A 23,796-nucleotide genomic window follows, 5' to 3' on the forward strand; every position below is an offset into this window, starting at 1 on the left:
TCGGAGGGGATTCGCATTTGCAGCACCTTGGAACAGATGCTGCTCCGTCCAAAGTTCTTAGCTCTCTGATACAGCTCAAGTTAGAATGCTTCCCGGAGGTGGAAGTATTTATTTCATCTCTCAAAAAATATGCAGCATAGATAAGAGCTGTGTGAGTAAAATCTAATACCACTTTACTGGTTGTTTCAACTGAATTGCAAAGACCTGCTCAAAAGGTAGAGAAGATCCAGATCTTCTAATGTCTGCTCATTTTCCTATTTCTGAAAACTGGCGCCAGGTACTGCAATAAATTTGATGTCCCTGGTCAAGCATACGTGCGGATGCGTGATACGACAACCAAATACAGCTTCCCTACTGCCTCCCAATTTAGCAGTTTTTAAAACTTAATTCAATCAGACCTACAGAATATATCCAGACCTTTTTGATTTTATGTTTTCTGTCTTTCAGGTGCAGTTCCATGTGACTATTGGCCACACAGCCTTGTCTATTTATATCGATTGTCCTTTCCCTAAATGGATGCACTGGGGTGTAATTTTCTATGCTGTCACCTTCATTTTCCTGTTTGGTAACTTCTACTATCGGACATATAAGCTGCCCAAGGAATCTCTAAAGAATGGCAAAATAGCAAATGGTGCTGTTGCAAATGGAGTAAGCAAACCAGAAAATAATGCAGTGGCGGAAAATGGAAAAAAGCAGAAAAAGGGAAAAGCAAAAGGAGAGTAACTTGATCCAGGCCTTAACCATTGTTGGCAGTGAGGAACCTCCAGTTTGGTTTGTAAAAGGAAGAAAAAAAACACTATCTGTACCAATTAACCTTAGGTTACTGAAGAGCTAGAACACAGATATTTTCATTATTTATGAAGATTGTTTTAAGAACAACACTAAAGTTGAATTTCTATTGTAATTATGTAATTATCATGCATATGGTCTCTGTGTAAACTTGTAGACTGCTGGTGTTGGTTAATGTAAGGAAGAATTGCAGTTGATTCCATGTTTAGCAGTCCAAAAGTTAATACTACCATTGATACAGGCAGTTTTGTTGACACCCACATTTCTTTGGGGGAGGGAGGGGAAGGAAGTAGCGTTTGGATACTTGTGTTTTCTTTCCAGAAAATTATTAAATTTCAAATTATGCCATATTATCTAATCAGAATGTGCAAATTTTCTTGTCCTCCTTGGAGAGTATCTTCAGACACATTATGTTTATGTGCTGTCAGAACAGTGTTTGACTTTTCAGACATTACTTGATTTAACTGTCTGTTACAAGTTGTTTTGGTTTTTTTTTTTTTCTTGTGTGGAAATATACCTACCTCTTCATCCGCTGAAAAGAATATTGAACATTAAATAACTGGTTTCTGAAATATGGAGTCCTCTAATATAAATATCTGTTAACACTAATTCAGGAGAAAACATGGTTTCCTGTGGGAGTAAAAGGGATTTGGGGGGCGGTATTTTTTTTGTCAAGTAATCAGTAACCGTTTTAAATGTAAGCTTGAATTTTGGAGTAGTACTTTTAGTATGGCTAAGCGAAGAAAACATTTTAAGAATGTATAAATATGAAACAATAGATTGTTTGAAGCAAGCAGTAAAAGTAGGCCTGCTGCTTGTTGTCCGTGACCTGCATTACACCTGTGGTGCTGACCGATACTGAAAATGGTAAGATAATGTTACGGTGGAGAGAAAACAGCAATGTGTAATTCCATTTAGAAATGCTGTGTGTATGGGTAATCACGCTAACTACAAGACAGTTGCTTTATTGGGAGAGAGAATTTGCTTAAAAAGTACTAAATACATCAAACATAAAATGTTGAAAACACTGCAAATGGGTGATACCCATCAACACTCTCTTTGTTTAGACGCTTGCAGACAAAGTATTGCCAGCAGTCAGGCCACCAGTTTAATGTGAATGACAGAGATGGGCTTCTGAAACTTATTCCCAAAATATTCTTGTCTCTTTTCAACCTAATTGACAAAGTGATTATGTTAATCGTTTTTAGTCAAAACTGCTAAAATAAGTAGAAGCCTTTTAGACGGCTTTTCGTCTTACTTGATACATTAAGGGAGTTCTTACTGCTCCTTTTGTGAAGAAAATATGGAAAGAGTTATTCTTCCAAATAATGTGATTACTAAGAGAGATGTTTTGAGCTGCTCAGTATGTTATGAGTGTAAGACGGGTGGAATTAGAAACCTGAACTCCCACGGTCCTTGCTCATCACCGCAGGAGCTACGTTTAGACAGCAACAACGCATTCCTCCCAGCTCTGGACAAAAACATATTCATAATTAGTGACAAACTTGCACCTGGCAAGTGACAGCATTGTTGCAGGAAAAAAGTACATGGAGCTGTAGGTGTAAAGTGTGTGACATGTTTAATAGTTTTTACAACTCGACTAACCATTTGTCTGTTTACAGCATGCAAACAGGTCACATCTTCTGTGTCCCAGGTTTGTCTGTTGTCTCTATACTAAGAACTGCCTAAGCCCAAAAAACAAGCCCTTGGAAAAAAAGGATTGGATATAGTGTGTTGTACTCTGAAGTAATTCCTAATGCTGGAATTGATTCAGCTGGGAGGTAGTTCATCCATAATCTCCACCACTGTGGATTTTACAGCAGAATATAGGATTGTGAAAGGATGTCTCTGCTGAGCTGTAATGCATGTGACCGTTAAGGTTCCTATCTGTTGTGTCTTGTGATTCTTCCAGCCTTTGTACTGAAGCTTTTTGCATTTGCATAACACTCTGTTTTTACGAAGCGTGGCGTGGGGAAGAGGGATAGTGGTGTACCCTTCCTTCTTGGACAAATGCCACTACTCTTAACCAAGGCAAAATGCTGGCTGACTGGGTAACTTTGGAATGGCTAAAGGAGCAAATAACTACAAAGCAAGCTAGCAGATTTACAGCACACCTGCTACTCCAAAGTAATGGCTGGTGTGAATACACTTACCCTACTGTAAATTCAAGGTAGCTTACCCCACTTTGATTAAGGGGTAGCTTCTTTCTATTTGCAATGGGATGTGGGCAGCTAACTTGTAAATCTGTATCATTCCTTGTATTATGTTAAATTGGTTGTTTGCTCTGTCTTTCTTCTGGTAAGCCAGATCAGATAAACTGATGCTCTTAATGTGATCTAGCTCTGAAAGAGCATACTGAAGAAGTATTCCAGTACAGGTTCAGTTAACGTCTTTGCTACACTTTGTAAAGTAAGAATTATGTCTTGCATGTTGGCAAATATTTAAATAACTGAAAGTCAAATCTTCTCTCCCCTCATCATGCATGGAAGCTGCTTAAAGTCGATAACAGCTTAAGCCTACTGGCAGAACTTGAGTAGAATCCTACCCTCAAACTCTGGAGCACTCGGTAACCTTTAAGAAAAAAAATGAAGCAGCGCATTGTGGGAATGCATGTGTACACACACATCATGCCGCCTGGCCCTGTGGGTAAAACCAGTTTGAGAGCTTGGCGTTTCACGGGGAAAAAAATCAGTTATTAAATTGCTGGAACACTGCTGTTTTGAGTCCATTTTCTGCAATATGTTTTCCTAGGTCTGTTTATGATATATTTGATTGTCCATATGACTACTTGAGTCCCATTATGATCTTGAATATAATGGCCTTATTAAATGTGCATTTTTGTAGGCGTTCTCTTGAGTGCAATACTTTTGTTTCTGACTGTGCAGCCAAACTCACAGAGTATGGGGCTGAACTTGTACAGTTTTTTCTTTTCCAAAATTTCAGGCAACGATGCACATGTGAGATACTGCCAGATTCATTAAAGTCATCATTGAGTCCAAGACACCTCAGAATTTTGCCGTAATAAGTAAAGTAACACAATGTATGTATAAATGTGCTTGCTATACACTGAACTGAAATTTAAATTATAAAATCTACTTTGCGTGGTATTTTTTTTTTAATGCTTCAAATTTATTTAAAAGTGAAATTCAAACCATTTGGAGCTTTTCTTTTTTGCCAATGAAAAAATACTTTGCTAACAGTTCTGAAGCTCTTGGACCAGAGTCACATAATTATTTCATGCCATATAAGTGATACCGTTTCATTTAGTCTCATCTCTAGCAGTGACAGTTGTTGGATTCTTTTAGCACTTTGACAGTGTAAAATAAATACAAATTATCTATATATGTGTATGTATATATGTGTACACATACATAGGGTATGTGTGGGGGTATATATATGGGTTCTTAGCAGGTTCTTTCAATATGTGAAGTAAATTATACTTCTTAAATGTGAAGTTGGCAGGAGCTAATAGAACAGTTCCGACAGCTCGAGCAGTAAAATGAAGCAGCTTTCATTGATCCATAGATCCAATATCAGTCTTGCAGACATAAATAGTATTTGTCAGTCATTTTAGACATGGGATGGCAGACAAGCCAGATGCATTTCTTCCAGTGTAATAAATATTTTGAGGCATTGGTTGTAGATTCTGAGGGGAGGGATCTCAACTCGGAGGAGCTGAAGAATTACAGTTTTATAGTAGGGATCATTTTAGAAAATGGTATGAGTAATTTGCTCCAGGTAAGTCTTTGAAGTCATTGTAATCAAATTGTCTGTTTAACAGAACACTTCAAAAAAAAAAAAAATGTTTCTCTGTAGGTTCAAAAGCATGACCTATTTGATTATATGACTATTAACTACTTCCAGCTCCGGATCAGGAGAAAAAGATGAAGGCAAAATAAAAATGCTGCACATTTTTTTTCAGGTTAACCTTAGGGCACATTTCTTCAGAGTAAGTGCTTGACCTCCATGTGCTGGGGAGGCAGGTAAGAAAGGAGTAAATAGCTATTGTGCTGAAAGGTCTCATTCCTAAAATAGCTTATAAGCATGCTTGCTGTCTCTTAAAAACTTGAGTGAAATTGTTCATGGTACATAAACCTTGCATGAAGTTAGTGTGGGATGAGAGTTATAATGTTCAAAGAGATATTTAAAATTAGATCTGTTTCAGTTAAAACTGAAGTGAATGGAGAGCTTATTAAGTATTTGGATAGTGTATTCATCTTGGTTAGAAGCACAGACTAAGTCAGTTTGGCACCTAGAGCGAGTCACCCATGTGACATCTCATTGTGTTGTGGTCTGATGAGTTGGCCCCTTTGCTAACGTAAGCAGTTGGAGCTCCATGGAAATAGGTAGGGTGGTTCCCATTTACGTCAGCAGAGTACGTTTAACCCTAAAGAACTGACAAAATACTTGCTTTCTGCCAGTATCCCAGGAGGATGAGGGAAATACATGGTTCAGGATGCTGCTTTGCGTAAGGTGTTCATGCTTTTGTAAACAATAAAAATAAAAATTACTTTTTTTCATGCTGTTTGGGTTCGGTTTTATGCATTCTGTAGAAAGTTCTGTGTCCCATCTTGCTTCGAGATGCTTGCTGATTTTATACTGTTGCACAGATTGTGTTGATGTAATCTGTTCTGTAGCCCAGAAGTTTGAGAGAAACACTTCAGTGGCACATCATCCCATATTAAGGTTTAGGGGACTCTGTAATTTTTAATATTGACCCAAAATAGTAGTCTAGTGGCTTTGAAGTCACCCTTAGGGAACTGACTGAAAATAGGATGTCCCCTTAAGGGAGAAACAAGTCTCCCGGAATATATTCCAGCTGTGCAGTACATATATTGGCATCACATTTGTCCAGACATCATCTTAAGGCTGGGGGAAAACTGAAAGTGTCAAATAGAGTTGGCCTTTGCTGCTAGCCCAGTATGTCTTGTGCCTTGGATAAGCAGGAGAGGGAGGGAAGGATCAGCAAAGTGAAAAAATGGATGCAATGCCTGAATATAATGGTTGTAGCTAAGAAACCTTCTCAATCAATCTTCTATTTTGAGAACGTGGTGGTACAACAATCTCTATGCTGTTCCTCAGGCTCCAGATTGTTTGGCCCTGGAAGTATTAACAATTAGGAATACAATTAGCCACTTGTTTAGCTCTTGCTGAACACCACATTGTGTTAATGTGATGTCTCTCACCCCGGGGGATCTGGAGCACTCTTGGCAGTAGGTGTAATTCATGATTACGTGTTGCTGTGTACTATAAGCTTCTTCATAGCCAGTCCACCAAGTATGATCAGTATAATCAACTTTATAATGCTGAGTTGCACCCATATGGCACTCCTAGCGCCTAAGTGCAAATAGCTGCTCTGGATGTCAAGTAGCAGACAACTGAGTCTGCCATCACAGCAAAATATGGTGTGGCCAATTCTCTCTTGCATAATTCACAGCTGTTGCTTCAATTCACTGTTTATATCTTCCCTGAAATCAGAAAATACACAGTGTTCAGAGCAGGGTTTGTCCCTTTGACGCTTAACATATGCTGGTGGTAGGCACCCTGTCCAGGCATCTTCTCCATAATACTCATTCCCCACCAGGAATCAAAAATAAGCACGCGTGGTCAAGCTGGGTTCATCAGATGGTTGGAGAGAGTAGGCTGGATCCTTTGGTTTTCATGTTTGGTTTTCTTTATTGTATCACTTGCTGCTTAATGTCCAGAAAATTGGGAATGTGGGAAAAGTTTTATTACCCGTTGACCTGTTACTCTGAGCTTGCTCAGCTCAGAGCACTGGAGTTACCACAAGAGATTGGGTGAACACACGCTGTAGTCTTAGACGAAAATGAAGCATGTACTCAAAGGCAGTTTTGAAGGCAGTACTTCCTTTCTAAGGACCAGTGCCTTTCGGTGTCTTTTTATGCTTGAGACTCCTAGGTAGCCTAAGAAACGCGCACGCACCTCTCTGTTGATCGCCTGATGCGTCGGTGACATTGCGTTTGACTTAATTACGAAGATGCTTATTGATGGGCAAGGTTATGGCTCTTTTGATCATTGCTGTGCCAGTTGTCCAGGACCTGATTAGTGCACGCTGGTCTGACAGTATTAAAACAGTGCCAGTAGTTTCTGCCAGAGCACCGTACAGTTGGTACAGCTTTGAGGGGAAAACAGCTATTTACGTTTTGATTCAATATGTAGGAATTAATACGAGCTCATATGGCATTGCTGCTATCTGTCAAACCAATATCAGGTAGGTTTTAGTTTGCTAAATGAAATGAAATCTTTGATTCTTGAACTGATTCAAAGATAAAGGTTGTCGATCCTTATCTTTAGATTGAGAACTGTTATTCTTGCAGTGGTATCATCTTAATTTGTTTCATGAGAAACTACCTTTATACTGGTAGCTTTTGGAGTGTGTTATGAGAGAAAACTAGAGAAATACAAGAAATAACTTGGGCCAAAAGCTAGAGAACATGGAGTGGTCGCTCCTCTAGTTTTTGCCCTTGCCGCTAGATGTTGCAGGAGTTAGTTTAAGGACTACTCTATAACTGTCACTGCTGTGTATTTCCTATTTATAGATGCTGTAGCAGTATACAAGTAGTGTACTTGGTGCGTAAGTACATTCTGAAGTAGTAAATAAAAATTGCTTTGTCTTCAGTTACAATAGAGCGAGCTATTTATCTAACCACAAATGCTTGTAGTGGAAGTAATGACAAATGTCGTAGTCCTGATTGGCAGGACTCACAAATAAATATTTACCCTGTATTTTCTGTTTCATAATCTTTTTCAGAGCTTCTGAGAAGCTTCTCGCAATAACACAAAGCTCTCTGAAGATGAAAATTGCTATTTAACTGCTAAAAACCTATTCTGCAGAGCTCCTATTATTGCTTTGTTTCTCTCTTGGCAATGTGTCTTCAGGTCAGATGCTTGCTTACTGAATTATTTCAGGGTGGGATATACTTCATAGAAAGATCTTGTAGTGGTTGCAAGTGAGTAAAATGTTAAAATGGACTCTGGGGTGTTGCAGAGTCAAGGATTTCAAGTCCATGGCTTCACTTGATACACTGGCTTCTCCTCAAATGCTGCCCTTGGGCACAGCAACCCGGGCCCTTCTAGCCCATTCTGAATTTTGTTTACTAGATGGTAGATTCTTACCTGGGATTTGGTGTCGAGCCTGGTTTCCACACAGGTGTCAGCCTGGGCAGAAGTCGTCCTTGGGCCAAAGAGGGGTTTGTTTGGTTGGTTTTTTTACAGTTCTGCCTCCTCTCAAATCACCAAACATGGCAGGGGCTGTCTGAACACTTTCCACTGACAACTTGAGGTACAGAGTTTGAAGAAAATGCGGCTCTGGATTCAGTATTCAGTATTCATAGAGAGCCTAGCGTGCTTTTCAGTTGTTGTTAGTTGCTTGGCATAAACCAGATGTGGTGGAAATATTCCACCAAATGTGGTGGAAAAAAAAACCCAACTTTTTGGATTTCTTCAGAAAGTGAGACTTTAGGTAGTAGCTAGTTTTTTACTAAAAACTTCCCGTTGTTTCCCCTTTGCTCCCTTTAACCACTGTGCATGCCTTTCTGCTCCTCCGGTCTGCTAGGGTGGCTCCTCGGACAAAGATTGCTGTGCGCGTTCAGGAAATAATTTACTGCTGGGATTTGTCACTGGGGCATTTGAAGTATGAAATACCCAACAGCAGCCGAACAGTCTGAGCAGGTTGACTAGTAACAAGACTTAGCGTATAATGGTCTCAAAGCATCGCTACAAAACTGGGTGTCCTGGATACAAAAAGCTAGAAAAAGATTCAGCTTTTATTAAATTTTTGTCTTCCTGCTTAACAAATACAGGGCTACAAGGACAAACTCCAGTTTTGTGTTCTGTGATACGAAGGCGTCTTGTACACTCGTAACCAGAGCTTATGGCTGCGAGAGACAGAGAGTTTACTGCACTATAAAATCACTTTGTTAGAGGTTTTATACTGAGCTATTCTCTTCTGTGATCAGAGTTTAATAAAAAATGGATTTTTATACAAATATGACTTTTTGGTTTTTATTTCAAAGTCAGGTAACCGGTACAAATATTCTCTTGCACAGATAAAAATTCTCATCCTGCCTTTTTGATGCATTTTGGTGTTCTCTAGGTGAAGTTTCACTTATTTCAGTGGGAATTTTCACTAGCTAAGGTCACTTCGTGATGCTAGCAGGATTTATCAAAGCTCACTTACTGTCTAGACCTCACACTGCACACTAAGATATTAAGAGAAAAATAAGCACCAAAAAAAATTAATTTTTTTTCTATTTAGATTTTTTTAAACACTTAACAATGAAAACATAATTACTTTAGTAAAACAGTAGGAGAGTGGCAATGTATTTTGAACTTACGCAGTGTTGGCTGTGGCAGATTCCTTACTGAGAAAAAAAACTGCTTTGTACTGTAGACAATTGCATGGGAAGATTCCTCCCTGCTTTCTGACGCTTGATTAAATATGCCTTTGATAAGGACTCAGAAACAAGATTGCATGTGCAACCCTTGTAGCTCAGACTCTCTTGAATGCCTCTGCTTGCACCAGCAGTACAGAACACGCCTGTAGGACCGGCGTGATAAACAGTCAGCGTAAGTTGTCTGCTTCACAGGTCTATAAATCCCTCAGATCTAGAAGATCTTGTCTAAAGCCCATTGAAAGCTATAGAGGTACCAATTTACTATAATCCTTGCACTCTTAGAAACTGAACCATTAGATCGACAATTTAAATTCTAAACTATGCAAGCCTGTATTTTTTTATTATTTTTTAAATATACATACAAGTCATCTTACAAAAGTATGGTTCTGCTCCTTTTTTAGCACTTGTTTGAGGCAACTTCGCATCCTTTCAACACCTGAGTCTTTGACTTTTTGAGTGTCTGGTCCTTCCACCAGCTACCAGGGAGCAGCACTGGGCTCTCAGTGGTTCACTGCAGGTATCAGAAGATGACTGCTCAGCAGCTCTAGTAGGTGACGCGTTAAATAGAAGCAATTCATTTACTCGTCTGTAATGTGTTTTCTTTGGAATTTTAACGACTGATTGGGGCCTATGTAGGTATTTTAATCTGAGCAAAATATTCTTGGTATTTTCGTCGCATCACATCTTGATGCATGTTTTTCATGGGAGGTAGGAACATATGCTGGGTTACAAACAAGTGCTCAAAGCATTAGTGGTTTGCTTGCTTTTGAATTGCAAGGATGCTGAAAATAATGCATTGGTTTAGCCAGACAAGTGATCTGGGGCTCTGTTCTCAATTTAAATTTTGGTGTAGCAATTTTGGCAGCATAACATCTTGAGGCAATGTGGTTCTTTTGTTTGTTAGAACAGGCACAGAGTGCTGTGGAAAACCTCCTTCACTGAGCAAAACTCCCTTTGTAAGCATGATGCTAGACACCAAGATTAGCTATCAACACTGTTAAGACCCAGTGAGCAGTGTTTTCTGTATTTGATTTATAAATTTAAAATAATTCTATAATCTGCCAGTAAGTAGATATAGTCAACAGCTCTTTCCCAGCACTGTGGCTAGGCCGGGATATAGAGATATGTGCTATTATTATCTGCAGAAGTTATGTTTAGGAACCAAGAATTTGGAAAGGAACACAGCTTTTTTTGTGTGTCCTAAATCCTTGATTTAAATGAATACATAATTTTTAAAAGTCATTACATTCAACGCAACTTTGTCATCTCTTTCCTCAGCATTGAGGAATAAGGTAAAGAAAAAAAAATCCCTGAAGTGTGCTCACGGAGGTTATTACTTACTGCTCTTTTTGTGCCCTCTGCTATTTTAGTAGCAGAAGCAACTAAATTAAGAAATGTCCTCGTTATTGCCTACTAATGCTATTTATTTTAAGGAAATCAGTAGCTCAGGTTTTAAAGCCCCAGCTGGAACCTGTTTCGCCTTGTTGCTTAGATAAAATAGCCTTTATGGTGGTAAAGAATGCTTTAGCAAAGAGATTAATGATACACTCAGTCAGAGGTGGGGGGTGGGCTGATTCTATTTCTGATTTCTTTTTTCAGCTGTTACAATGCAATCTGAACATTGGCACCAGAATTTCAGGTCTTGAACCTGGAAATCTGGAGCAGAAGCAGCATTTTATGTGAGCAAGGAGGAATCCATACGTGCCCAGCGGGATTGCTCTGGTGTCCCTTGGAAGGTGAAAGAATTAGAAATCATAGGAATATTGGGCCCTGACCCCCTTTTAAAATCACAATGTTCTCATCACTCATCATTCCTGTTGCTTGGGATTGGTTTACTCCTGGAGACTTACTGGATTGACTGAATAGCAATTTAAATACATAAGTAAATAAAAATAGCAGGTGCTGAACTTCTGCTGTATGCAATTTAGAGGGGAAGGCGAAAATTCCTGTAGCTGGAGAGTGCATCCACTTGCAAAAGGCTTTCTAGGTGGCCCTTGGATTTAGCAGGCTTTGCACAACCTGACAATCTGTTAGCAGGTTACACTGCATAGGGGCAGATACAGATGAGCGGTGCGGAAGGCACAGCCAGCTTGATGATGCATTTCACTATGGTGTTTCCTTAGGAAAGCTTGGAGCCTTTCCTAACTACTGATGTTTTCTAAGGAGAACCTAAATAATGTTCTGGCATCAATAGGTAGGGCGTTTCCGCAGCTTCGCCTCCTTGGCTTTAAAAATTCAACTGATGGGTAATCTTAAAGTGGCTTTTCTAGTGTCCACCTACCACCAAAAGCAGATGCTTTCAGCTGCTCTTTCAGGAGCTTCTGAGCACCAGTAAAAGGCCCCTTTCAGGTGTTTAGCTTTGGGTTTGGTGTGGGTTGGTTTTTTGTTTTGGTGTTTGGTTTTTTTTTTACCTTAACAGGGAAAGAAAACCAAAAGGGAAGAGCTGTAGTTCACCTGCAATGGCTACCATGCTGTTTAACTGCAGGGGTTTTGTATGTTTTCCAGTGGCTACAGGCAAGGATGAGAAAGTTTTGAGCAGACACCCTCTCTGCAGTGTGGTGTCATAACTTAACAATAGCGTTATCCCTCCTGGCCGCGCTATAAAGTAAGGAGATTATTTATTCTATAATGAAAAGTGGGGCAGGTAATTTGTGTTACTGCTGGCTCTTTGTTAATATTGTTTTCCAATTAAAAAAGGAGACGTTCACGAAGTGGTTGGAATACTTGGTAAACAACCAGAAACAAGACTTGCAAGAACTTGGGTAGTGACTCTCTCCTTTGATCCTGTTCCTTCCGCAGCCGTGGCAGGCTAACACAAGGCTGCTGCTGCGTCTGCAAGCTCCGTACAGGACTCATCACACCGAGGGACTGGAAACGAGGTCCCCTGGCCGCTGCTGCCTCCCCGGGCACAGCCATGCAGAGAACCGGCGGAGCTTTTGCTCTCCTGCCTGTCCCCAGAGCAGCCTGAAGCTTCTCGTGCAATGACTGTCCTGTAACGCGCCATTTGTAGCGTCACAATTTTTGCAGTTTCTGGTCTGGGATAAGAGACCAAATTAGTTTGCACAGCATTAAATAGGAATTTTGCTGAATGCTGAAAGCAAATGCCAAATCCCACTATCTTATTCATTAGTAATAAAATCTTTTTAATTGGGATGTAATTAGCTTACATCATAAAAGTGTTCTAGATAAGCGTTTTCTAACAAACAGCTGAAAAGCGGTCATATGGAAAAATTCATAATTGCATGAAACAAAGCTAAAATGCTTTTTCTTAAAAAGCTTCTAACACAACTGCAGTTGTGTTAACCATAAAATCAGAAAGTGTTTACTTTTGCTATGTGTGTCTGGATATACGCACCCAGATGCCCCATTACCGAAACTAAGATGTCGGGTTTTTCACTTTTGTCCATCCTTCTGTTTCCAAGGTGCACGTATCATGTCTTACATTGAGTTTATACAGGCTATTTTCTGTATTTCTAATGTTAAAGTGAAACTAAACTGCTGTTGCTGTATTTTTCTACAACTCTTGCAAAGCAACTTGTACAAACCCCCAATACCTTCCTGGTGCTACTAAGGAGCAGTCCCTGATACATCAGTTTAGCTGTTTGTGTATACGAGCCCTAAAGCCTTTGTCAGCTGCGTAAGGACAATTCTTTTTTAGCTTTGATGATCTCTGAGCCACAAGAGGGAGATTTTTTTTTTTTATTTTATAATGCCACAGAACTGCTTTGTCTTTTGAATCTAGAGCTCATAAAGCACAGTGCTGGTGGTCAGCTGGTTTTACCCTAGGTTTTACCTGTGTATTTTATCACCCCCTAATGAAGACTAATGACGTGACTGTACCACAGCTGGCAACAAAAAAATGCTACGAATAGAAATCAGCCCAATGTTTGAAATGCCACCAACAGTTTGAGGACAAGGCTGGTGCCTCCCCATTGAAAGGCTCATCTCCTTGGTGGGGTCCAACCCCTTCCCCTCGCCTGGAGGGGGGGGTGTCCCCACGGGGGTGGCAGTCATCTTTCCGCTCCACCCGTGCCCATTGCTTATGGAAAGGATTGGTCAATCTGGCTCCTGCCACAGAAGCGCTGGGTAAGGCAGGAAAACGTGCCAAAACGTCACCAAGCAATGAGGAAACACGAGCAGGTTTGGTCTTGGCGTTGCCCAGGCTGCTGCGGCAGAGTGCTGGCTGTGCAAGGCAGGCCTGCCCCTCGCCTGCTGACAGCCCTGCGTTATCTCCCCTGCCATCCTTCCCATCGGCTAATTTTGCTTGGCTCTACCGGTGACTCACTCTATTAAATGGGCGTCATATTTTATTACAAACCTGAGCTGATTAATTACATGCTGTTAGGCAAAAAAATGCAGGGCAGCTCTCGGGGAGGGGGTGGTGGGGGTGGTGGTGGTGGTGATGCAATAGAGGTGCAAACAGAAAAGTTGTCACTTCTGGAAAGGGAGAGGAAAAAGGATTAAGAAGCTAAACATAACCAGAAGAGACGCTTTGCCAAGCAGATCAGTCACCGGAGGCATTGGGAAAGTGTCACTGAACATGGTGCCCACCCACCACGCCAGCCCCCCATGGCTGCCCTTGCAGGGCTGGAAGAGATGCAGACCTCCTTGTTCTTCATAAAAAGTAATTAATGTCATCTGTGCTAATTTAAAAAAATAAATGTAATGCTTTTTAGGAAAGATTTTGAAGGTTCCTTGAAATGGTGAATGGCTGTGCTGGCACAGGGGGATCCAGCACAGAAAAGAGGAGGGTATGGAAGTGCAATGCTCCTGCAACCCACAGTGTTCCTCCAGCCAGCAATAAAGCAGGGGGAGGAGGTGCCTGCACATCCCGGCTTTCCATTTGGATCAGCATGGTAACTTTGCAGCCTGACTGCACATCAGCATTACAACTTTGTAGCCGAATCAGAAAAGGGGCAAGGCACCCCTTGCTGCAGGGAGCCGGATGGTTTGCCAGTGGCTCAGTGTCTCAACTCTCACCCGTGGGAAGGGAGGACATGGCTCCATCCTTTCACAGGGAGCAGTCATGGGGAAAAGCAAGTGTGAGCAAAGTGAGCAAGGCAGGGGCGGAGGGCAACTTCCCACTGCCCACCCTGTCTCTTGGGCCACAGGCTGGGAATGCCTCTCTTCCAAAAGAAGGCTCTATGGACACACATAGAAAAAAAAAATCCTTTTAAAAACTATTTGATATTTTTGGGTCCAAGGCAAAGAGTATGCGGTGTGGTTTAAGAAGCTGGGAACGGCAGTACGTGAGCACATGAATCACCTGAGTGCCCCTTTGCAAAGGGGAAGGCAGCAGGTAGCACAGTGAAATTACTATGGGTGGCAGCTCACGCCCTTTGAAGCACTGGCTAAGCCAATTTTTTTTTTTTTTTGTTATACGTGTTTGTTGCTTATGCGTGAACTCACACGGAAACACACACATCTGCTTGCTCTGTAAAACAGACTGTGTCTCTGGTGTTTGAGCTGCCACATCCCTGCGTGGTGGATGCCGGGTGCCCACCTGCTCTGTCACTCCCCCTCCTCAACTGGACAGTGGGGAGAAAATACAACAAAAGGCTTGTGGGGGGAGATAAGGGCTGGGAGGGATCACTCACCGATTACCATCATGGGCAAAACATCCCCAAATCGAGGAAATTTATTTAATTTATTGCTAATTAACAATAGTAAGATAATGAGAAACAAGAACAACTCTAAATAACACCTTCCCCCCACCCCCCCACCCCTCCCTTCTTCCTGGGCTCAACTTCACTCCCAGTTTTCTCTACCTCCTCCCCACCAGCAGGTTGTGGTCAGTTCATCACACGTTGTCTCTGCTGCTCCTTCCTCCTCAGCGGGAGGACGCCTCATGCTCTTCCCCTGCTCCAGCTGGGTCCCTCCCATGGGGTGCAGTCCTTCAGGAACAGACTGCTCCAGCGTGGGTCCCCCACGGGGTCACAAGTCCTGCCAGCAAACCTGCTGCAGCGTGAGCTCCTCTCCACGGGGGTCACCCTCCTTCAGAAACCTCAGCTAACCCAGGGGTGGGCAGCGGGAGGCTGGATGTGTCTCAGCTGTTAGTGGAGAGGGTGGACTCTGGAGGGTCAAAAGTAGAAGATTAGAGAGAGGGGCTGGGGCCCAACTGGCCTGTCTTTTACCTACCTGTTTATGGAGAGAGTCTAGTTTAATGTTAAATCATGACAAATGGACAGCCTGCTACTCGCTACTTGCAAAAGCAAAACTCCACCCATCAGGGTGGTTTAGAAATTGGTCAACAGTGACCAACATTTGGCATAAGAACAGCACAGGAGGTTCAGCTTCAGGAGCCACAGCCAAAAGCTCCACAAGGAACGGAAATGTTAAAAAAGGAGGTGAACAGCCAATGTAAAAATGGGGAGGGGGGAGGTCCAGAAGCCTTTTAAGCCAGCAGAGGTACTGTATTTTCATGAAATATGCATCAGACCAGCATGGATCTTGTGATTCTGAAGAGACATGAGACACATAAAGGGCAAAGCCTGACAGACGTCCCTAAAAAACAGCAGGCAGCACCTACAGCAACTCCCTATGAAGAAGATAGGGGAGAAAAGGTAAAGACAAATATTTCTGTTATGCACTTGGAAAGAAGCAAGACGATATATTCAAGCAAAATGCGAGAAGTCATATTTTTAGCTGCTAAGTTATAAGTGAGGACATTTTATGTCGAATACGGATTTTTATAGTTTTAAGTCTTGCTACATACTCAGGAGTCCTGGAAGATCTGCCTAGGAGATAATTGGCCCCACTCATCTTCATTTTGAATACATCCTGGTGTACCAGTGAAATTCCTGAAGCCTTACAGAGTATTGGGATTAAGCCACTGTTAAAAAGGCATGAAGATGAGCCTGATAATTCTACAGCATTTAGTCTGACATCAACCCAAGGTGAACAAATGAGACTGCTGACAGAGGGATTGGATTGATAGATGACAGGAACAGAAACAGGAACAGAAAGGCATGGAGGGGTTTTCTGCATGGACACTCTGCCTGCACTTTGCTTATGCAGATATTTGGTTTTCTGTGAGTCTTTTGGTTCTGTACCATACAACACTTTAGTGAAAATATTATTGGTAAGTTGTATCAGAAAGGACAGAAAATACTGGATGGCAGATAGGAAGAAGTGACAAAGAGCAGAGGGGATACAAAGGTCAGAGGAGGAGAAGAAAGGGGGCAGGGGCAGAGGTCCTCCAGGAGCAGGAGCAGATATCCATCATGCTGTTGAGAACCCGCGCTGGAACAGGTTTATCCTGAAGGACTGCAGCCCATGGAGGACCCCACAATGCAGCAGGGGAAAAGCATGAGGAGGAAGGGGCGGCAGAGAGGAGCTGTTATGGACTGACCCCAGCTCCCATTCCCCATCCCCCTGTGCCATGAGGCAGGATGAGGAGGTAGAGGAGTTGGGAACAAAGCCGAGCCTAGGAAAAGGGGGAGAAGAAAGGTATCTATTTAATATTTGTGTTTGTCACTACCTGAATCTATTTTCATTGGCAATAAATTAAAATATTTTCCCCCCAATCAAGTCTGTTTCGCCTGTGATGGTAACTGACAAGTGAGCTCCCTGTCCTTACCTCGACACAAGAACTTTTTCATCCCATTTTCTGAGGAGGGGGAGCGAGTGAGCAGCTGGGTGGGAGTTTGGCTAGTTGCAAAGACTAACCCACCACATACAGTTCATGGGAAGCAAAGAGCAAATGCATCAGCTCATTTTGAAAAAGGGATGATTAATAAAAGTAAGAAATAAAGGGTAAGGAGGCCAATCATGGGAAATATATTCTTGCTCCTCCCAGGATCTCCCTGACATAATTTCCAGCCTGCCCTTCAGTGCCATAACTCAGAGGCCTGACCCCATCCCAGGCTATTCCAAAAACTGAAAATTTGTACTAGTGGCAGATTGATCTTTCCTTACAGGTATTTTTGCCCTTGTACACATCTACTAGTTAAAAAAACTTGAGCAGTGTTTCCCTGAAGTATTGATTTTTGATCTCGTTTGCCCTTCATGTTTGATTTAACTAAAGAGAAGGAGCTCTTGTAAGAACTTGCAACTGTTAGTATGTGCTGTACTTACTGTAATCCATCCCCTGTGTATCTTAACTCTAAACTCAAGGCTTTCCAGAGAGCTGCTGCTAAGACTCTGGAGACCAATAGAGCTGAGCTATATTTCCCAAAAATATCCACTAGAGGGTACTCGATGACCTTCCAGTGAAGGCAGGTTTGCAGTCTAGCCACTGGGAGAGGAAAGCCAAAAGAAAATGTCACTGAGAGTTGCATTAACAATAGCAGAGCACAATACAGGACCAGAAAGCACACTAAGGAGGATTTTAGGGGAAAGAAATGTTGGACCTGCTTAAATCCAGCAGGACCATCTCCGTACCATAGCTCCAGCGACACCCAAGCTGCCAGATGGAAATGGGGCAATGGGAAATGGGGCTTTGGTGGCCCTTTCCTGGGGAGCGTAAGCACACGTCCAGCCCCACTGCGGGACAGGAATGCGGGGCCAGCTGGGAGGTCAGTTTGTACCCCCATGACAGCATGCCGCTGGGTTATCTTCCTTTCTTTCCTGCTTTTTGCTGTCTGACCTGCAAGGAGAGAAGCTTTGGGGGTGACCTTTGTGCTAGTCAGCTTGACACAGCTGATGTTTTCTGAAAAAAAGGTGCATTTTTTTTATACTGCTGGCCATTGAGAGAGCTGATCTGAGATATTGGGGCATAAAAAACATCTTGTAAAATAACAGTGATTGCTATTGCACAGCGATCTGGTTTTATCGTGCTAATCACTCGTGATCATTTTAAATGGGCAGCTGATGACTGTCCTTTGTAGAAGGCTAGGAAATGAGACGATTTTACCATGCAGATGAGTCACAAACATCCATGGAGGCTTTATAAACCTGGCAAATCCCCTGGTCACAAATTTCTGTTTGCATTATTATTCCAAGCTTTCATTTCCCCATTAAATGCTACAAAGTGCATGTGAAATGCTAGGCATGGTCACAGAAAGGCCGGCCCTGCAAGGATATGCCATGCATCTTTTGCCTTCTGCTTCCAAAAAATATCAATAATAAGCATCTTATTTTGGGGTTGAAAGAGAAGATTTTTACTATCCAGCAGGACATCAGAGTTATTGACCTTGAACACTAATCAGTATGTTTGAATGTTCTCACCAGGTTTAGAGCTGAGGCTAAAAAAAAACCTAATTAAATCAGCAGGGGGCATGATTTCTTCAAAATATCACAGGATTACCCAGCCGTGTGCCAGGTTTTCTTTCTATTATACAGTGCAGGGCTGCCCACCAACACTGTTTTTTAAGATCTAATGTGTTTTTTCTCAGTTAACCTCTTCAGCCCCTGAGTTGCCCCACAGGGAAACCTTGGGTATTATCAATGTAGTTGGGGGTCCTGCAAAGGGACCCTCCGCCCCGGCAGTGGGTCGGTCTCACAGGGTGTCACTGTAATAATGCTGGAGGTCCCAATTTCCTGGGGGCAGCCCTCCAGTATGCTGAAGAAGTGCGGAATCACATCTGCCTGTGGCCACGGGTCATGGGCGCCAAGCCCAAAGGTCCTGGTGGACTAGGGGAGTCTTGCCTGCACCCCTGAAATACTTTGTAGCAATAAGCAAACAGGACGGAAAAACTGAGACAAACGTAGACTAGCACAAAACATCTAGGAGAGGAGGTGCCACTTTTGGAAGCAGCAAGAAGAAAATCTGGGGGTCGTTACAGCAGCATGGGGACTGCCACACCAGAGGGGACCTTAGAAAAGATCGGAGAAAGGTCCACCTACCTCAGTGCCTGGGCTCTGCCAGGAGACACCACGTCTGCAGGGAAGGTGTATAAAAAGCGGGCACATTTAGCGTATCCGTCCTGTCCTTCCAGAAATCAGTCATTAGCATTAGGATTTCCTGAGGCCGGATTTGATCGATGGTGCCTTATAACCATGAGTGGCTTCAGTCACGGAAAGCTGTAGTGGGAGGCAAGCGAATGTTTTGGGCCACCATCCTCCCAGTTGAGTCTAGGTATGGCTTCCTACTTTGTACCAGATCTTGAGTCTTGAGAAGCTCAATTTTTTGGTCCTGTTTTTTTCCTCTGAAACCTTAACTGTAAAGGATAGTCACTGAAGCTGCCTCAAACAAAAGAGGGATGAATTCCTGAAAAAAAATTACTCCTCATTTTTAATTAGCAAACTCCAATTGATAGCTATGAGTAGCTTTAGGTGTGTGGTTTTTTTCTTTCACAGACATACCCGTGAAATGGCTTTAGCCATTTCCAGTACATGCACTACACCTCTGCCAGCGCCTCCTCTGAGGAATACACCGGTGGGGCGAGCATCTGAGAGGGCTGGAGGAGATGGTGGCAAAAACAACCAGTGCTGATTAGGAGCATGGATGAGGGAGCGCTGTAAAGACTTGCTGTCAGAAAACACAGTATAGCTCTTAAGGAAAGCTTTTAAATGCAAAAATGCTAAAGTTAAGATCTTCCAGTAGCTTCCTAGGGAATTTATTTTCTCCCCCATATTTAGCTTTTTCTGAATTATGTTCCATTGCAAACACTCTGCTTAAGTACAGCTGCAGGCTGGCCTCAAAAATCTGTGACAAAGCAAAGGTATAGTCAAGGGTAACTGCAGGTGGATGGATTTTTGTCTACATTTAGTTTGGGATAATACAATTTTCCCACTTCTTTAACATGCCAGCTGGGTGAACTTGCCATTTCTTTACCAGTTACACCACCAGCTGGTTTTCATGGTTTTCACCTGCAGAATAGGCAGGACAAAAGCAGCAAAGGTTCAGAAGTCAGCCAGTGGGATGGTGCTCTGAGGTGGGAGGCAGTCAGGTCTGAGTGCCAACAGCAACAGCGGTATGGACAGATGACAAAATAATGGAAGATATCCTCCTTTATTTTTAGTATGTCATCTTGGATACCTGATCCAAAGGCTCATGCTATTTTCATCACAAATTTTTATTCAACTTCCACCTCAGGTTCTTGAAAAGTTCAAGTTTATCGTCAGCCTTTGATCACTAGAGAAGGGGATTCTTTCCTTAGCATCAATGATAGCACATAGATCTGGTGGATCAGATTGGCTGTGTTTGTTTTGCCTTACTGCAAATGTTAGCAATTAAGACATAACTGTTGGTGTCAACCAAAGTTCAGAATACAGCATAACCCTAAATATGTGGTTCATCATGGTTTATAAAGCAATACGTTAGTTATTTTAATTACACAGTGTCTTTTTGTTTCTTCCAATTCCCTGCCTTCACTTCAGTGCTCTTACCCGGGCCTCTAATTAGGTCCCTTTGCTTCAGCCACTAGTAACCTTTCATGTACATCTCCCCCATTCCAGATTTTTGATACCTCAGAAAATAAAATGGGGCTGATAAGGTGTCTGTTTGATCTTCATTTCACAAGTCTGAGTGACAATATGATATTCCAGTTTCTGCTAAGATGCTGTCGGGGGGGGGATCTGCAAGTTCAAGCAGACTTCCCAGAAGATTAAGTACTTCAGCTTTGCTGCTTCCCCAGTGAATACGCAGGTGTGGATTAAGGGCCACCCACCTTCTTCTGATCTCAGGGATAAATCATGCACTCTGAAGTGGACACGCATTACTATGACTGCCAGTTTCCAGAAAACCTTTGTGATACATTTAAAAAGAGCTATTAAATGCTGAGAGGAGAAAGAAAAATACATACAAACAACTGGTTTCCACTTGAGAAATATTTTCCAACAATATTTAATGGAAAGGCAGAGGTGATAGAAGCCAGAATGGAAAAAGTCTGCTTTTTCTTTCTCCCCAGTCCCCACAACCAACGCACGTGCAACTTCCCTTCTGCACACACATGTGCCAAGGACTTCCTTGATTTGTACATATAGGTCTCTGTCTCCTACCTAGTCAAGACCTGCGGACCAGGCAGAGGGATGCTTATGCCTGCCCACAGCCCCTCTGATACTCCATTGTAGATGTATGTGCTAAATGGGTTGACTGGGCTGGATTGCGCAGTGACGTGTGAGCCAACTGAAAAAGCAATGGCCACAGGCAGAGTCAAAGGTCCCATCAGTCAACATTGACAACTTACTTCCTGAGGGGGGGAAAAGGAAGAGGTCACACACCAATAAAACCTCATTTTGTAGCTTCAAGGTTAAGGAGAGGAGCAGATATGCCACATTTGTTCACCATAAAATCCATACATCTCAACCAATGGATATAAAATAAGAAATATTTAGGTGTTCTTGGTAGCTTTTGGGCATTTCCTCATATCAGTTATGCAGTTTCTTCTCTGAGCTGGTTTCTACCAGTGCACAATCTTGCCAAAGTCTGTGCAAGCAAACCCCTGGCTGTGGCAGCTGGCTGATCTGCATTGGTGTCTCTCTTAGGAGGCTTCTCAGGGGAGGACATACTTCTGCAAAGGTGGATGGTAGGTCAGTTTGTGATTTGCAGCCCTCCGTGACATAGAATAAGTGTCGAAAGCCAAAATGCTCTTTCGAGAGGAATGGAAAGCCTTTAGGTACCTCCACGTCGAGGTGGAAGTAAGAAAGGTTTTCCCTGTGTTCACTTGTTTGCTGGCCACTCTCTGGAGCCCATCAGTTTCAACCTCAGGTGTTTTAAGATGAGGTGACCAAAATTGGCTAAAGGGTTCAAAATGCAGGAGATGACTTGAGTGGCATTTTCTTACTTCTCTATCCCAGTTCTTTCTGTGTTTTGCTGAGGGTGCCTAGATCAGAGACTGCTGTGGGATTATAGCCCCAAAGGTTGTCCACGTCTTCTCCAAAACAGTCAGATTTAACTGAGAAATGAACAAGGGAACAGGACAGCCCAACTTATTTCTGTTAAGGCTCATTATCTCATACTGACAAGAGCCAATTTCCTCTGTCATCCTGCTTCGTAACTGCCTTTCTTTTGCCGCTTTTTCCTGGAGTTTCCCTAGTCCAGGAAAGACCAATTTACCTTAAAAAATGCTGTCCTCTGCAAATTGTTTTTTCTGTGGTCTGTAATTTTAAGGTCTCTAAATGTGTTTTGAAATGGCTGCTAGGTTTGCTTTTTTCTGGTCTCCTATTTCAGTTTCCGATCTTACTAAGAGTTTGAGCTTTTTTGTTTTGGTTCAGTTTGGTTTTCCCTTTGTAAAGAGCTGAAGAAGTCTCTTCTATGCAACCCCTGCTCCTTAGCCAAAATCATAACTGGTGTGTGATGTGTGGATGTCTAGAAAGGTTCTTCTTAGAAAGGTTGGACTAGATGATCCCTGAGGTCCCTTCCAACCTGTGATTCTGTGATTCTGTGATATATACTCTTGAAAGTCTCTGTGACTTATATCATGTGAACCACTTTCCATTTTACTATTTATTAGGTTTTTCAGTGTGTCAATATGTTTCCAGGTAAATGCTATGTACAGGTTGATCATCACATAAAATTATTCATGAACTTTGGGACTGGGAGACAAAGTCCACATCTGTGCTTGCAAACCTGCCTGGTACCAGTCTTTGGCATAGAGGTATATATGTGTGGGTGTATATATACACCCACACATATATATACACACTGCACAACCTGGGTACCCTCCAAAAAAGGGATGCTGAGTCCAAGCTGTCCATGGGAGCAGTGCCACTGGAAGCAACAGGGATCACCAGGATACTTCCCATCAGTGTCCATGCTAGTTGGGGAGACCACGCACTGGCCCAGGCTCCAACAAGCTTGTTGAGCTGGAGGAAAGCCCAGACTTTGCATCACGGGCTCACACCTTTCTCACACCACTTGTAGGTGTCAACCCTGTCTGCAATTGCTGCACCTGAGCCACCAATTTAGCAGCTCAGGGCAATAGCTCTGGGAGCTGGAAACCAAAAAGAGAAGCAGCATGGTGAAGACGGGAGTTCGTCAGGCTGAGCTGCACGGGGGCTCCCTTTGGTTTCGGAGCCCTGTGGGAGAACCACATCCCCTTAGATGTATTTTGTCCCATTTTTAAAAACTGAGGCTGTTCAGATGGCACTTAACTTATCATATGCACCCATTGGGCTAAATTTCTGAAGCAAAACAAGTGATATTACAGCAGAGATGGGTTTCTCGCTTTACTAGATTATGTCGTCATATTGATGTATGGATGCCCAGGAACGCATCTGTCTTGATTTACTCATCGTAAGTGGGCAATGCTCTCTTTGTTTTCCAACTTCTCAGCAATGCAGGCCATTAATTAAAATGTATGGCTCTCTCAAGTGCTATTTTAATTGCATTTCAATTCCAACTTAAAGGGTCGGCAAATAATAAAGCTGGGTATTATGTACACTTTGAAATGCTGAGAGACATAGGGGGAATAGACAACTCCTGCAATCAATTTTTTTCTCCCACACTGCTCAATTCCTGAGCGTGCCATTTGTTTGATTAATGGATGTTATTTTTTTCTGTAAAAGTCAACAAATTTAATATTGTTTTCCATCAGAAACTATTTGTGCCTTGCTTGTGGATTAAGGAGAAGATTCTTTAGTATCTCTCCCATGTGCTGGTGAAACCATTAATAAGAGCATCCTCTCCTGACCTGGAAGGGTAGGAGCTGTGCCGGGCATACCACGTGCGCATGGCTCGGTCGCTCTGCCTGCCCGTCTGTGTCCG

General features: G+C 42.5%; 1 protein-coding gene across 1 annotated transcript in view; it reads left to right on the forward strand.

Moving 5' to 3' along the window:
• The window catches only part of ELOVL4 (ELOVL fatty acid elongase 4), a 39,322-nt gene extending 30,533 nt beyond the window's left edge, over nt 1–8,789 (forward strand). The window contains exon 6 of the mRNA XM_064447751.1: nt 448–8,789. Within this exon, the coding sequence (XP_064303821.1) occupies nt 448–723 (276 nt within the window). The 3' untranslated portion in view covers nt 724–8,789. The remainder of the gene's footprint in view (nt 1–447) is intronic.
• The last annotated feature ends 15,007 nt before the right edge of the window (nt 8,790–23,796 follow it).

Source organism: Phalacrocorax carbo, chromosome 3 (genome assembly GCF_963921805.1).
Source record: "Phalacrocorax carbo chromosome 3, bPhaCar2.1, whole genome shotgun sequence".
Classification (NCBI taxonomy): domain Eukaryota; kingdom Metazoa; phylum Chordata; class Aves; order Suliformes; family Phalacrocoracidae; genus Phalacrocorax; species Phalacrocorax carbo.